Raw genomic sequence first — 15,842 nt, forward strand, 5'->3', positions numbered from 1 at the left:
GGATCCAATATATTATATGGCACAACCCAGAGGTATCTAACGCCAGGTCCCAGCTGTGCAGCTTTCTGACCCACAGACAGCCCACTGAAGACCCGCTGCCTACAGCAGTCCCAGCAAAGGAAAGAACTGGGAAGACTTTGTACACACAGCTCAGAGATGACCTGGTGTCTTCTCCTTCCTTCTGGGATCCAAGACTCCACGCGAGTCCCTTACCAAGTCAATGGGATTTCTCTTTTGTGGTAGGCTGTGGTGCTCCTGCTGTGGACTTTCTTCAGCCCTGGCCAGCCTTGCTCAACCTTCTGTGATGAAAATCTATTTCCTTTCAGAGAAGATGCTCTTTGGGTGCAGGATCTCTCAGAACCAGGAGACAGCAGTGTCTGAGTGTTTCCCCAGCAACGGATGGGCAAAGGCAAGTGCAATGTCTCAAATGGGACATGAGCACTCTATTTCCAGCTCTGCCAATGTTTTTCAGCTGCACACTGCACAGATTTTGTCAAGTCACCTTAAAATGAGCAGCAATTTGTTGCTTTTGTGTCCCAGTACAAAAAGAACTGTTTTTTCCCCTTATACCTGAAGGGTGATAACAATACTTCCTCCCCCACTGAGACTGTTTGGACATGCATACTGCAAGGACTTCAAATATACAACAATGAACTGATTGTCAAATGGGTGGGTTCCAAACCCAACAGAGGAACGCCCGTTACAAAAACCTTATTTGCTTAGTAACGCAAAGCTGCCTCACTCCACTGGAAGTAAACACAATTTCAAATATTCATTGCATGAGCTATGGTAAAACAAAAACAACAAGAAAGGCCCTCTTCATGTACTCAGTCCTCCCTCCTCAGGTGTCCAGTTCTTCTCCTTCCAGTTGCATCTGCCATTTTGGGCCAGCTAAGTTTGCTTGACCCCTCCAGCCCCTTTCAGTTCCATCAGCTCTTCTCCTTTGGTGCAGCCCTTTTTGCTTTTGCTTTTCCTGGAGAGGAAGCACCAGCAGAAGCCAGCAAGGGCCAGGAGAAGGATCAGAATCAGAGGTAAGAATAGGATGAAGTTCAGCAATGGTGGAGACGAACAGATCGTAGACAAAACAGTTGACTCTGGAGGAAAAAGACGACAAAAAAAAGTGAGACCCCAAGCTAGTTTGAGTTCCCCTCTCCTACTGTTTCTGTAAGTTACTTTTTATCACTCTTCCCTCAATCTTTAATATCTACCAATTTTTAAGAATTCATACAATACTTTCAAGGCTACCTGAGGAGAAAGGGAAGAGAATCTAGGCAATTTGCCTGAATTTCTTGCTTTGAGAGGTCAGATAGGGCCCTGTCTCGCTCTCAGCTGAAGCATCCCACCAGAAACAGCGTGGCTCTCCAGACAATCTGTTCCAGACTGGTCTCAGTAAGGAAAAGCCACGCAGCCATCACCCCCAGGTCCCTGCCTGACACCAGTGAGAGGCAGAGGTCTGTCAGGGGGTGCACCAGAACAAGGAGGGACAAGAGGAAACCAAATGAAATGACACCTAGAAATTCCCTGTCCCTTCCCACCCCACATTCCCCAACCACCTACCCACCCCTCCTTGCTTCTGCCACTCTGCTGTCCTATTTCAGCCATGCTGAGCTTCGGGCAGCTGCTGACCCAGCCCTGTCCTCAGCACCTTCTACAGAAGAACTCTCTGGTCAAGGTGAAGGACACCTGTACTGCTGGTAGACCCTCTGGGTCCTCTGAAAGACTACGTTTGGTCAGCCCCATGCTAGCCTGTCTGGTTTTGTTATGGGCTCCTCACATGCACTCATTAATCCTGACCATTACAATCCCTGCTCCTGTCACACAGCTTCAACCCGACAGGCTGACCTCAGATGCATGTGGCCTACCACGAAGGGCCACACCAGCTTGCTTAGATCTCCTTCACCCATCTCGGTGTTGTTCCTCAGTTCCTCTTTACCTGTGCACAGATGCTTTGTGCTTGCCCTGCAGAACCACGCTGAGCATGGTCAGTTAGAGCTGGAGCTGCCCCTGGTTATGGGTGTACTTGTATTTCCCTTTGGCATTACCCTCACAATCTCCTCTCTGAAACACTGAAATCTGTGAGCCAGGGGGGCATTTTCAAGATGCCTGCATCACTGGAGAAGCAAAACAAACAAACAACGAGAAAAAGGAAAAAATATCCAGCTAATCTCTCATATTTTGTGAAAGCCATGAAAACCACTTGGCAAAAACACCTATACAAAATTGGAGGAGAATTTTCCAGCAGTTATGGAGCAATTGTAGCAATTGTTTCTTCACCAGTAACAAGTACAAGAGATTGGGGTGGATGGGGAGGATGACGAAGGAGAAATTGGAGTGCTATAACGAGCCGTGATGGACAATGGCAGGAATTTAACATCAGAGGGATGGAGCTCTGTCAGTCCTCGTGGTGCAGCTAAATCCAGATTAGCTCTGCTGTAGGTGCTGAGTCTTGTGAGCAGGCTCTGTACGTGCCTGTGCTAGGAGCAAGCACAAGGGAGGCACCGCAGGGCCCACCTCCAGCCCTTCCACCTCGGTGGGTGCTGTTACTCGTTGCAGAAACAGTAATTCCCTATTGGGGAGCACCCAGACTGGCTTTGATACACCCCAGCTCAGCTGCATACATGGCTGATTTCACAGTTCGTATTTTTTCCTCCACACAGGTCACCCAAGCCTCCTTCTTCCCCAACAAGAGTACTTTCTCCCTGCCAGTTACCTCCCTAAAAACATTTTGCATGCCTGAGTGAAACCTTTCCTTTTATTTATTTAAACTTCTGTCTGCAGAATCCAGCTCATTTCTGCACCAGGCATACACCCCAAGAGGACAGTGGTGGTTTTTAAAGGTCTCACTGGAGATGCCAGAAAAATTGCTACAAGATTTCTTTCCCCCCCGCCCCCAAAAGAAACGGTTAGCATTCTGGCCCAAATGGTTGGATTAAGAGCAGGGTTTTGGGCACACGATCCTGCAGAGGGCCTACAATCCAGCAGCACAAGGGAGCAGACGGGAGAGCTCCCTTGGAAGTCAGTAGCACCGTGCTGTGGACCACATCTTACTCTTTGCACCTCATCTGACCTCCACCTTTAGCATTTACAAATCAAGGACCTGGGGCTCAGCCCTGGCAGATGGATGGGACTGGAACCTCAGCACCTCTTCACCAGGCCCTCAGCATGGATCACTCAAATTGCTCTCCTCCTGCCTGCGTTCCAGTGTAACTCCCCAGTATCCAACCCGCCAAGCTCCCTCACAACTCCTCCCAGCCCTGCTGCATCGCTGCCATCACAGCTGTCATTACTAACACAGCACTGCCACTATCCCCCCAGCCCCCCCCAGCAAGCTAAGGGCAAGCAGCCCCCGCCCGCAGCACCCTTACCTTTGGGGATGGCGGTGAGCCGGGTGTACCCCGAGCGCGCCCAGGCTTGCAGCGCCCACTCCCCCTTGCCCTGCTGCTGCCACTCCTGCAGCTGGCAGTGATAGAGCCCGGCGTCGCCCACCTCCACGCCGCCCAGCGTCAGGCTGAAGTCGCCGGCGGTGGGGCGGCGGAGCTGCAGCCTCCCCGCCAGCCCCTCCTGGGGGTACTCGATGGAGCCGTCGTGGCGCAGGGTGAGCAGGGTCCTGGGGTGGCCGCCCTCCTCCCCGCGAAACCAGGAGGCCGAGAGGCGGGCGGTGGGCACATGGGTGTCCTGCAGCAGGCAGCCCAGCGTCACCTCCTCGCCCTCCCTCACTGAGATGCTGCGGTTGGCTTGCTCCAGGTGCAGCTCGCTCTCTGGGGTGGGAGGCAAGCAGAAAGGGCTGTCAGGGCATTGCACGCTGCTACAGAGACACTCCCCCGTCTCCAGAAATCTTCTGGAGCAATGCGCAGGGGATCTGGACGGCCTCGTGGGAGAGCCTCCACAGGACACCGGGTGATTTACTTTCCCTCAGGTGTTTTTTCCCCTTTATCCCCCACCCCCTGCTGTAATGCTTCCCTCCCAGTAAGAGATACGGCATCCTTTGTACCAAAAGCTATTCAGGAAGCCAGAATCCTCTGTTTATTTGGGTCTGCAACCCATAAGCCAGGTGGGGCCAAAAGAGGAAGGAACCCACTGCCCTGCACCCCAGGGTGAGAGCAGAGCTAAGCCCTCAAGCCCTGTTCAGGACAGGGGAAGCTTTGTATCTTGCTTCAGGATGCTGAGGAGCGCCAAGAGGAGGCTGTTTCTCTGTTCCCAGCACTGCACCACTGACCAAGCACAGCACGTGTCAGAGGGGAAAGCAAGGGCCATGGTTCACTTTGTTGTGAAGCATTAGACCTCTGCTGCTGGAGGCAAAAATACCAGCTTGATTTGTTTGGGAGGATGCAGTAAATCCTCCTAATTCCCTATTTCCCCCTGAGAGGCCCACTCAACAGAGCGAACAACCCCAAAACCACCCCACACAGGAGCCGCCGCTTCTCTGAAGCCCCGCTGCGGACAAACCCAGCCTCCCCCAGGGGCACCCCAGCTCACCGGGCAGCCGGAGCCACAGCGAGGTCCTCCCCGACTGCCCCTCTCCGAGGCTGCGCCAGCCGTCCTCCAGCCAGCGCCACTCCTCCACCAGGCAGCGGTACCCGCCCTGGTCCCCCGGGCCGGCCGAGAGGATCCGCAGCTGGAAAGCCTCGCTGGACACCCTCTGGCTCAGGAACCGGGACCTCTGCGCAGGGGAGCTGAAGTCGGCCCCGTACTCCAGCAGGCCGCTGTAGCTGGCCCGCACGATCTGCAGGGGGGTGGCATCTGCTGGAGGAGGAGGTAGGAAGTGCCAGGTGACAGCCAACTGAGAGTCGTTCTGGGAGAACAAAATCCTGCACTCAATGCTCGTGTCGGCACCTCCAGCTACCTCCACGGAGCTCTCCTTCGTAGCGACTTGAAGCTTGCTTTCTGAAACAGAGGAACAAAATAATCCCTGGAGGCTGCAGCTGCTGGTCAGGATGGCCTGGACTGCCACGAAAGGTGGGAGGATGAGGATGTTCAACGTGGATGCTGGAGCAGGAGGGCAAAGGGCGGGTGGGTGAAGGGGAGAATGAGCAAATCCACACACATTTAAAGGTGTAAAAGAGGGACCATGGGGCAGGAACAGGGAAACTGAGGCTGCTGTCGTGCTGGGGCTCAGAGGCAAAGCCTGTCTCTGCAGTGAACGTGCCAGCCTCCCGCTCCCATCACCAGGCCCGCAGGTAAGTGACAAGCCCAGCCCACGGCTGTGGAGCTGGTGGACAACAGCAGCCTCATCTCAGAGAGACCGTGGAGCCTGTGTGGGTTTTGCCAGCAGCCATCATCTGTTTGTGGTGGTTATTAACCAGAAACCACACACCAGGCTACTGAGCGTCCTCCGTGACTATACCTGGCGGTCGTTCAGCTCCACGCCAAGCAGCCCCTTCCCACCACGGCACCTTTCCTACTCCCTGAGCAATAGAAAGGCCACAAACAGGTCTTTCTGAAGTTCCTACCTCCTGCAGGTCACAGGTGAATACCTTCTGTAAAACCTCCTTCTCCCGGTTCCTCAGGCACCCATCCAAAACAAGCAAGAAGATCACTTCAGACACCATCGCTGCCTGTCTTGAGGCCAGCCAAGGCAAAACATCCCATCTGGTGGCCTTTGACACTCCCCCTGCTCTGGAGGAACCGGGGAGGGCTAGAAGAAGAGGGGAAGGCAATGACCCTAATTGGGAAGCTGTTCAAGCTTGTCACATACACACACGGAGCAGGCAGACTTGAGCACACTTCAGAAGCAGATGCAAGTAGTTGCCTTCCAATGCACTTGCCTTTTTCAGTACTTAAAAGGGCACCCAGCCTTGCTCTAAGGACGTGCACTTCTTCAGAGGAGGGCACAGTCTCCCTCCTTAGAAGTACTCAAAAGCCACCAGGACATGGGCCTGGCCAATCTGCTCTTGGTGTCCCTGCTTGAGCAGGGGGCTGGACCAGGTGACCTCCGGAGGTCCCTGCCAACCCCAGCCATGCTGTGATCCTGCGGCCACTGGAAAAGAGCAGGCTCCTAACTTCAGCTGCTCAGCACATAGTTCAGCCTGCTGACATCCAGGAGCTTCATGCAGGGACCCAGTGCAAGCCCTGCCAAGGGTCTGATGCTGAACTGTCCAAGAAGTCAGAAGTGGAAAGGATCTGTCTTCCTTCCCCCCTCCTGCTGTGACCTTTCACGCAGGTCTGTCCCACCTGGAGCCACCAGGCCAGACCCGAGCAGCGTTTAACCCCCTGCAGCACCCACCGACACCCAGTGGTAAATAAAGCACTGAAGCAGAAGTCATGAACTCGAGTAACTCTGCGGACTCCAAGCAAGAGATTTTATGCACAAAGGAACAGGCTGGCAATTTTCATGATTTACAGCTCTACTTTCTACTGTCTAGCCTCATCCCATTGCTGCTAGGGCAGGCTCCCTCTCCATTTACTCTGTACCTCCTAAATATCCTTCATGGCTCACGCTGCCTTTCGTTGAGAGGCAGTGCTAGAGCCAGCAGCCACCTCCTGCAACGTGGGTCGCCCCCTCCCAGCAACACAGTATCCAGTAATGGCTGCAATATGTTTGGAGCCAAATGTCATCATGTCTTGCTGTCCACTCTGTGTAGATGATCTATGATCACACTTGCTCATCTTCATGCCACTTACACTACTACTGCACATCCACACCAGCAGTTTACTGTCCCCACAGCCTCCAAAGATCCCTAAAATCCAAAGGAGGAAACAGGAGGGGTAGCACTGCCTTGTGCACCCCCAAGAGGTGATCCTGCTGGGGGCAGCCCAGCCATCGGCAGTCCTGGCTGCCCTGGTTACTACCAATGGGTTCGAAGGAGCTGCAGAAGGCACACCCGCAGCACCACTCACTCACCTGGCGGGATGACCTGTATCCCCACGGCGTTGGAGGTGGCAGAGGCAGTGGGCTGCCCCCGTGGGGTCCTCCAGAGCCCCACCTCGCACTGGTACGTCCCCGCGTGGCCGGACACCACGCTGTGGATGCGCAGCCAGGAGGAGGCGCCCACCTTCCTCAGCTGGGCTTTGCCCTGGAAGCGGGGCAGCGCCGGCCCCCAGGACACGGTGCCATCGGGAAGGACCCGCACCAGCTCCTGGTAGCTGCCGTCAGGTGGGTTGGGCTGGAAGAACCACCCTACAGAGAGCAGCACCTCCTCGATGGGGTGGCTGGCACTCACTTGGCAAACGAGCTCAAAGCTCTGCGTGTATCTGACGGTGGCGGTCCGGCTTATCAGCGTGGCACGCAGACCAAGACCTGCTCAAGAGGATGGGAGCCATCAGTGTTGGGACAGAAGTCCTGCCTGCTACCACCCAGAACCTTCCCCACCACCCCTGCCCCATGCCAGCCTTTAGCCCCATTTTCACTCTGCAAACCTCGTCATCAAGATGAAACCTCCTTCCCACCTCCCCTCTCCTGAGTTGCATTTTGCTCTTCCAGCCCCAGCCACGGGTCCTATCCTGTCCCCTGGTCCACCACTCCCAAGCCTCTGTGAAGCTTGGGCAGCCCTAACTACCCAGGAGAAGCAGCCAGGTGCCAGCACCAGGAGCACATCATAAAGGAACATCTAAGAAAAAGAGCCCCAAAAGCAGGTCCTGCTATGCCGGAAAAATCCTTGTCTAGCATGACACGGAGACCAAGAATCTCCTACACGTCTTTCTTGGAGCAGTTTCTCACAAGTCCTCCCCCAAACCAGCACCCTGTTGGAAATGACAGTGACCCCCTGCTGCCCCCTCCCCGGCATTAGCTGCTTTGCTGGGTCTCCCCCAGGGAAGCAACAGAAGCTACCCACAGCTTTTTGTGCCAAGGACCCAACCTTCCCACAACTCCACATATTCACCCCAAACCTGATCGCAAAGAGACCAGGCTAAAGACATACACCTTTTGTTGGCAGCTGCTGCATCTGTCACACTGACGTTTGCCAGGGTGAATGCTCTTCCCATTATCATCTACTGAAAACTGGCATGTTCACACTCTTGCTGTAAGCAGCAGCTGCGTTGTCCCTGCCAAGGCGAGACCAGACTCACCACGTTCCCCAGCCCAGGGATCACTGCAGGTTTTACCCAGAAGAGCCACGAGGACTGACTGACCTATGGGCTTCACGTCGACTCTGATGGCTGATGACAGGTTGGTTTGGATGCTCTGAACATCTCCAGGAGCCTTCACCTCTGAAGCAGAGCAGTGGTAGGCACCACTGTCCTTCGGCCCCACACCATAGACAGCGAGGACGTAAACTGCGCTGCTTTGCTTGAATGCTCGGAGCTGCCCCAGCCCGGCTCTCTCCTCATATTCCTTCTTCCAGGCCAACAACCCGCAGGGGCCAAGCCTGGCCACTTCCATGCCGTTGAGGAGCCAAGCCACTTGGAAGTACCTGCTGCTGCTCCTCTGGGCTCCCAGCGTGCAGCTGAGCTGCAAGATGTCCCCTTCAGAAAGGGTGCTCTTGGTGGCGACGATGCCCACATGGAGGTCGTGGTCTGCAGACAAACACAAGTCAAGAGGGTGCAAATGGTGGCCATGCAGAGGGAAACAAGAGGGGGGTTGCTAACAAAACATTTCCTTTTTTGTTACAAAAAGTGATGAGAATGGAAAACGTTCACCACGGAGAGATGGTCTGCAGCCCCCTTAAACCAGAAAGAGGCACGGAGGGGCTCTGCAGCTCAGTGGTGCCCTCCTGTCCCACAAGAAGGGCACAGCTTCGTGCTGAGGTTTGGAGGCAAAACAGAGCACCTCAGCGACTGCTGCTGGAGGGGCTGAAGTACTTTATGGAAAGCACATTGCCCTCTGAATTTAAACACCGCTTCATAAACAGTACGTGAGCAGGAATCCCAGTTGCTGCAGATATGTTCGGCATTCCCAAATATTTGCTGGAGCGTTTATAGAAACCGTCGGCCTGCTTGGCTGCAGTGGGGGTGGCAGTGCCGCGCTGCGGGGCCGCTCCTGCTGAGGGGACAAGGGGCCCCGTGTCATGGCCACCTCTCCTCAGCAGCACCGCCTGTACTGATGTGAGCACCACAGCGGCCTTGTGGCACCTCCCCTCTTCTCTCAGCAGCCACCGCAGCACAAATACTGCACTTCCACAAGGTTTCCCTACTTCTAACATGGTGGCATGGCACTGGTACCTGCAGCCATGTTCTTCAGGCCATGCCACAACCCACCAGGGGAACGAGACATCCTCTGGTTCCCACCTGGCTGTGGGGCTCAAAGCCTGACCCACAGTCCCTTTACACCACGTATGTGGTGGAGGCAGCAGGGTGGCAGAGGCAGGCGTGTGAGCAGAGAAACTTTTGTGACACAGCACTGCCAAGGCCACCGCTATACGGCCTTTGGTGCACTGAGGAGCTGGAGCCAAGGGCCTTACCCTGGGTTGTGACTGACAGCGCTGTCTTCTCTGTCTGCTTGCGGGAGATGTCCTTCCACGTCTCATCGGGGTCCTCGATCCACTCGGCCGCCTCGCAGTACAGCTGCCCCTGGTCAGAGGGCTCCACTGCCGTGATGGAGAGCTTGTAGGTGGTGTTCCCAACCTTGTCCAGCCGCACGTTCCCCGACAGAAACCTCTGCGTGTAAGATGGCCCCGGCTTCAAGACGAAGTCCTTGGAGAGGGTGAGGATCTCCTCAGCTTGGTGCTCCCCTGCTCCCCAAAGGCGGTACCAGCTGACAGAGAGATGTGTGTGCTGGGCAGTGGTCTTGGACACCTCACAGGTGAGCTCCACCACGTCCCCCTCTGCCTGGGTGAGGACCTGGGACCCCATGGAAACCGAGAGGGTGTCCGGGATCACTGGACACAGGGCACAAGGGGAGAAACACAGAGAGAAGCCGGTCAGGGGGAAAAGCATTTCTTGGCCTCTGTGGGCAGCCTGTTGGTCACTACAAAAACCACAGCCAAGCCCCGAGGAGTCTGACAGCTACGGGACCTTCTCCTGTCCCTTGCCCTGGCTGGGGGGCAATGGCCAGAGCAAACTGCAGAGGGACCCTCTGGGCATCCCAACCTTGGCCACTCAGGGTTAGGATAGCATTCCCACAGCAGGAATGTGCCATAGACCTGAAGATGAGCACATCTTCCCATCTGCAGTGGGAAACCCGCCTGCATCCCTACAGGCTGTAGACCCACATGTGCCCTGGTGTCACTGCACACAGAACAGCACATCCTCCCCGGGAGCTCTACCATCACTTTGACAGTATCAGTAGGAAAATGGAAGTGGAAAAACCCAAATCACCACCACCCAGCAGCTGGCCAGCATGGAGTGAGGCTGCCCTTGGGGACCCACCTGAGAGGTTCATCTTGGCGCTGTAGCTCCCGAAGTACCTCTCGTCGGTGTTGGGCGTGTGGCACTCGTACTCGCCAGCATCCTGGTCCTGCAGCTCCTTGATGTGCAGCAGGACGGCATCCCCCTGCACCCGCTCCACGTAGATCTCCCGCCTGTGCACCCGCTGGGCATAGACGGCGTAGGGGAAGGAGGGGTCGACCGTGCTGACGATCTGCACCTCGCGCTCGGGGGCTGAGGGCAGGTAGATGGACCACTGGAAGTTCTGCTCGGCCGGGCCCTGGTAGCCGCTCACCTCACACCACAGCGTGACGTGGGACCCCCTCACGCGGTAAAGGGGTCCCTTTTGGACAGTCACCACCCGCTGGCCAGCACCCACACCTGTTGGCAGAGAGTCATCAATCAGGAGTTTGCATGGATGCTACTGCAGGCATCCAAAAGGGCTATGGATGTGGGTGTGCAGGGGATCGTAGTGTAATACTGAAGTGAGTTATAGCATGGTCTTATTCTGTGAAGCACAAAGCCCCAGGGATTCTGGTGCCCCTTGCAATTGTAAGAACAAGCCCTTTATCAACAGACCTGTGAACTTGCTTCAGGGGAATCAAAAGCCACCTGCACACCCTCCCATCCCACACAGTTCCCAGGGGTGATGCTCACTCTGCACTGATGCTGAGCAAAATGCCCTTGGGACGTGAGCACCAAGACAGAAACCAGCAAGGAGACCAGACCAAGGAAGAGAGCTGGTGGTGGCACAGCCTAAGAATGCTTCAGAAACTCCATCCCAAGAGAGGGGGCAAAGTAATCCCCACCCCCCCCACCTGCACCCTTAACAGCCACGCAACATCGGCTTGCACATCTCCTCACTGAAATCTTGCCAGCATCTGTCATGAACCCACAGCACCGAAAGGAGCTTGCTCCACTGTACCCTTCTCACGGCCACAGAGCCAGAGCATCACTGGGGCCATCCTCACCCTACAGCCTGAGCAAGTCACTTTGCTGAGCCACCCACCCGGAGCGTCCTGTCCCCCCATTTAGGGAGGCAAAGCAGCCCGGGGGAGGCAGCCCGTACATCTAGCTTGTGCGGGGTTCCCGCCAGTCTTACTTCCCACTCGCCTGCTGCTGAAAGCCGCTGCTGCAGTGCAGGGCACTCACCCAGGAGGAGAAAGAGGACGAGGAAGAGAGCAGCCACCCTGCGCCACACCAGCCCCATGGGAACGAGCTCTGCTGGGGTCCTCTTCTGCAGAGGCGGTGGAGAGCCCTCATGGGTGATGAGGACAGCCACCCCACAATTTTGAAAGCAGCTGGGAGGAAGCTGCCAACCTCCGGCGGCGGTTTCCTCTGCTTAGAAAAAGGCGGGGAGAAGTCAGGGAGCAGAGCGTGACATCAATGTGGCGCACCTCTCCAAGGTGACAGCTGGCCCCACAGCGGCTGTGGCAGGGCACTGCCCAGGCCACCAGCTGTGACTTCTCTATCCTGCAGCAGCTCACACGCAGCGTGCACCGTGGCAAGATGCTTGCCCCCTCCCTTGGCTAATTGTCTGCCTCCCACTCTGTCGCAGCAAGCAGCTTGCTCCCTCCAACAGCAGTGATGGAGCTGCCCACCGGGAAGGATGGGGCAGGTTTCTAGGGCTGGAGCTTCCCCCAGGCTGGGTTGGTAAGGCGGGGTGCCCTGAACAGCACATCCCACCCACATCACCCACCAGCCCGTCACGTATGTGGGCAGCAGGACCTCCGTCATCGCAGCTGCGTCCCAGGATGGCCCCCACGGGACATGGGGACCCCCGGGCCATCAGCACTGTGGTGAGAGCAGCCATGCCAGGAGGATGTACACCTCGACACCGGAGGCAGGTGCTGTGGTTGCATCCCACCACGCGTGCATCGCTGACATCCACTGCCGGCACCACACTGCCAGGCGCACGCTGCGGCTGCTGCCAGCTGGGGACAGGGCGGGGGGCTGGCAGGGACACGTCCCAGGCAGGGTGAGCGTGGCCTCTTAACAAGCAGACAAACGTGAAGGACTTGCAATGGAGGCAGTCTCTGAAAGGATTGGTTTGGTTTTTGCAGGGAGGAGGGCGGCGTGTAGCGCTTACTCCTGAGCTGCGCTGCTCCCGCCTGCCTGCTGGGGCATGGGCTGAATGGCTAAATTGGCTCAGGGATTCGCAAGCAAAAACTAGCCATAAAACAAGCCCTTTTGCTTGATCCCACTGGACTCCCGGAGGGAACAAGATTCATGTAATGAACCAAAACAAACACAAGGTCCCTCCTTGCCCCATTTAATAAATGGATTCACATGACAGCCTGCAGGGCCAGAAGACAGATGCACAGACTCCTCGTTGCAAGGCTGGTGCCTTTATCAGCTCTGACTGCTCAGCCTGCGCACGCAGCTCCGTTAGCACTGAGCAGCTCCCCAGAAAGCCACATCCAGCCCAGGGAGACAGAGGTTCTGCATCAGGATCTCACCTGTCCCCTGCCACCACCACCACTGCAATGGCAGGGAGCGGAGGAGCAGCAGCTCTTTAGGGTGCAACAAAGGGCTGAAATCATTGCTGCCTTCCACCTCAGGGGCTGGGATGAGGTTTGCTCTCCAAGAGCAACCCAGAGGTGCCCCAGGGATGATCCTGATGGAGGGATCCCTTCAGTGGAGGGAAACGCACCTCTGCCACAGTGGCAGAGAAAAGGGAAAGGGTTGGAGTTCAACCTCGGTGAGCTGCCTGCCGTCGGCATGCAGATAAACACACACACGGGGACAGTCTGACGCCGAGCCTGCAAAACTCTAATGACGCATGAACCGCTGCTTGCATTCACAGTGGAGAAACCGGGGAGAATAGGATTGCCTCGCCCAGCCCCATCACTGGCAACAATGATGCTCTGTGGAGGAAAACGACAGCTCCCTCTGCCCGGGACCGCACAGTCTAAAACTTCCTCACTCTCTCCTGCACAACCAAGCACCTGGTAGGGCCATTAACCGTGGTAAAGGAGGAGCAGCAGAGAATCCTTTACAGGGATGCACTGACAGCAGAAACCTCATCAGTGAGGCATGGGAAAAGAGATCCTATAAGCCTATTTTCTCAGAGAGGACACAGGAGGGAAACTGATGGGGAAACACCACTTACTGGGGAGCATGGAGGGTCCTCACCTCGAGTGGCAGGGCCACCTCTCAGCGCATCCAGGCAGGGCACTGCCACCTCCTGCTTCAGCTGGAGGCCAGCTTGCCCACAGCACCAGCTTTGGCTTTAACAGAGTGAAGACAGTCTTTCATTACACATCCCCATGTGCATTTTTGCTCCCCCTGCTCTCCAGCCCCCTTTGCTGACATCCTTTTGGGATGCTGCTCCACCACTTTGGGCTAAAGCCTTCCAGAAAAGCACCAAAAATGCAGCGTGGAAAGTTACACAGAGCCCAGCGCAGCCAGGATGAAGTCAGATTAGACCCAAAAGGGCCCATCAGCGGTGTCCTTGGGGACTGTGAAGCCTCACAGACGGTCCACTGCTGACCAGACAACCCTGTCGTGGACCTGGGGGCATGGCAGGATGGCTCCTGCAGCAGGGCAGAGATGCTATGGGGAAGCCACTGATGGTGAAGGAAGTGACACTTCTCGCCTTTGCTTTGCAGCTCTCAGGGGACATGCCCCCCTTCCCCAGCCCAGAAATGCCATTGCCACATCCCCAGGGTGACCAAGGAGGGACAGCCTTGAAAGCGAGGGGCCGGAGCCAGGCAGAGCTGGGGGACGCGGGGCACAGCGCGGCATTAGCCGGGATAATCCGGCAGTCCTTGGGGACGCGCTACAAGCCTTCAGATAATCAGGGGAGCTGGCACAACAGACTTTGAAGTCTGCCATCAGGTTTTCTCAGCCCGGCTCAGACATCAAAGGCAGCTGATTGCGTCCCCCAGTTACGGAGCAGGAGCCAGCTGGCTTCCCCACGGCCGCCGGCTCATCTGCCATCCCTCCCGTGGGCAGAGCCCTCCTGACAGAGCACAAACGCCCAAATCCACTGGTTCTTGCTGGAGCCAGGCTCGCTTTGCTAGGAGTCACGCAGACTTTCACCGACAGCTTGCAGAGACGAGCGTGATGGTAGCGGACAAAGATCTTCACCCTGACACACTGCCGAACCACACCACCAGCCCCCGGACAGCCACGAAAGCAAGCGAAGTCTAGCAACAGTGCAGAAAGGCAGGGCCACTTCTGATGGCAGTGGGAAGGACTGCTGCTGCCACTCACATCTCGCACCCCAGTTGGATGTGGCTCCAATGTATGGCAAAGGCAGGGTTTTCATGAGCAAAACCCATAGCAGTTTCAGCACAGAAAGGCTGCTCTGATGGTTTTGCACCCAAAAAAAGACATTTTCTTTGGTACAGGAACTGAAACAAACCTCTTTTTTTTTTTGCGGGGGGGATGAATGACACGACACAACAAGCTATTGAAATCTAAGAGCAGAACGGGCTGAAAAGCAAACATCAGTACTCTGCAGCTGCAGCTTTCTAGGGCTCTGGCCTTTCTCAGCAAGGGTTGGCCTAGGAGGAAAGCACCCAAAACTCTTTTTTTGGTGAACTAAGGGTTGCTCTCATTCATGCCATTTCTCCTGTAAAAAGGCTAGGCAAGAACAAAATTGGCCAGGGCACTAGAGAGATACCAAAAACCTTCAGAAATGCAGTTCCAGCCACTGACACGCTCATCTGAAGGAAAACCCCCAAGGCACAGCAAGGTGGTCACCAGGGCCTCAGCACCAGCTGGTTTGCTCTGCAAGTCCATACCATCTGCTAAGACAGAGCCAATCTTCCCCCTAAGCAACACTTGTCAAAAATACCTGATAGGTAGGTATTTTTGAGGTGACAAGGGGCTGCTGCAGCACTTCACCCAGCCCCTGCTGCCTCCCATAGCCAGCCTTTCCTCCTTGGCACCAAAGCACTGCAGCTTTCTGCGTCCACGGCAGCACCTCTGCAGCTCCCCAGGTGCCCTGGCATTTGGGAAACCTTTATCAGGTGGCACAATGCTTTAAGGGGACGACGTGCTGCTGGGGACCAGGCAGCTGAGAGATGCTGCAGCGAGGATGTTAATTCAGCTTTCCCCCAGCAGCTCCCTGCAGCACCAAGGGAAGGAGCTTTAGCACGGAGGCACCACTCGGTAGTTGCCCTTTCCTGCACAGAGAGGCTGTGCTCCTCTGGCTGTGTGATTTGGCTCTGCGATTTTTCTCTCTACAAACCCCAGCATCCCCCTGCTGCAGCACGTGCAGGACACAGTCCTGTCATCATACAATAGACAGGAGCAGCCCCCTGTCTGGCTCAGCTCTGGCACAGCACTACTCCAAACCTCTCCACCATGGCACTCGAAGCAGCATCAGCATTTTCTACGCAAGCAGCAGCATGAAAGACTGAAGCAGAGCAGCAGAGGACCGTGCCTCGTTCTTTCTGTTCCCAATGGACACAGGGAGGACAGAGGACGGGGAAGAGAAGAGGGGGGTTAAAAGGGGAACAGGGAGAGCAGTTGCAGTAGGCTGTTGTTAAGTGGGAACTTCTCCTGGGGAATACAGAGCGGTATAACATGTGGGAAGAGAAGCTAGGTTTTAATATTAAGCTGCTTATTTAGGTCTCTAAGTTATGGAG

At 55.9% G+C, this 15,842-nt stretch overlaps 1 protein-coding gene across 1 annotated transcript; it reads right to left on the reverse strand.

Moving 5' to 3' along the window:
* Positions 1-891: 891 nt before the first annotated feature.
* CD101 (CD101 molecule) lies at positions 892-11,452 on the reverse strand. The gene is made up of 8 exons (XM_050708282.1): positions 11,395-11,452; positions 10,246-10,623; positions 9,339-9,755; positions 8,071-8,454; positions 6,842-7,240; positions 4,477-4,884; positions 3,366-3,758; positions 892-1,094 (listed from the first exon to the last, which is right to left on the reverse strand). The coding sequence occupies exons 1-8, from the start codon at positions 11,450-11,452 to the stop codon at positions 892-894; spliced, it is 2,640 nt and encodes an 879-aa protein (XP_050564239.1).
* Between the last annotated feature and the right edge of the window lie 4,390 nt (positions 11,453-15,842).

Source organism: Cygnus atratus, chromosome 1 (genome assembly GCF_013377495.2).
Source record: "Cygnus atratus isolate AKBS03 ecotype Queensland, Australia chromosome 1, CAtr_DNAZoo_HiC_assembly, whole genome shotgun sequence".
NCBI classification, from domain to species: domain Eukaryota; kingdom Metazoa; phylum Chordata; class Aves; order Anseriformes; family Anatidae; genus Cygnus; species Cygnus atratus.

Excerpts from the sequence above, each read along its gene's own strand:
- CD101 (XM_050708282.1), bottom strand. The coding sequence starts at position 11,452 with ATGGGGCTGGTGTGGCGCAGGGTGGCTGCTCTCTTCCTCGTCCTCTTT. Across the intron at positions 7,241-8,070 it reads AGTCGACGTGAAGCCCATAG|CAGGTCTTGGTCTGCGTGCC; the intron begins GTCAGTCAGTCC and ends CATCCTCTTGAG. Across the intron at positions 4,885-6,841 it reads GATACAGGTCATCCCGCCAG|AAAGCAAGCTTCAAGTCGCT; the intron begins GTGAGTGAGTGG and ends CCTCTGTTTCAG.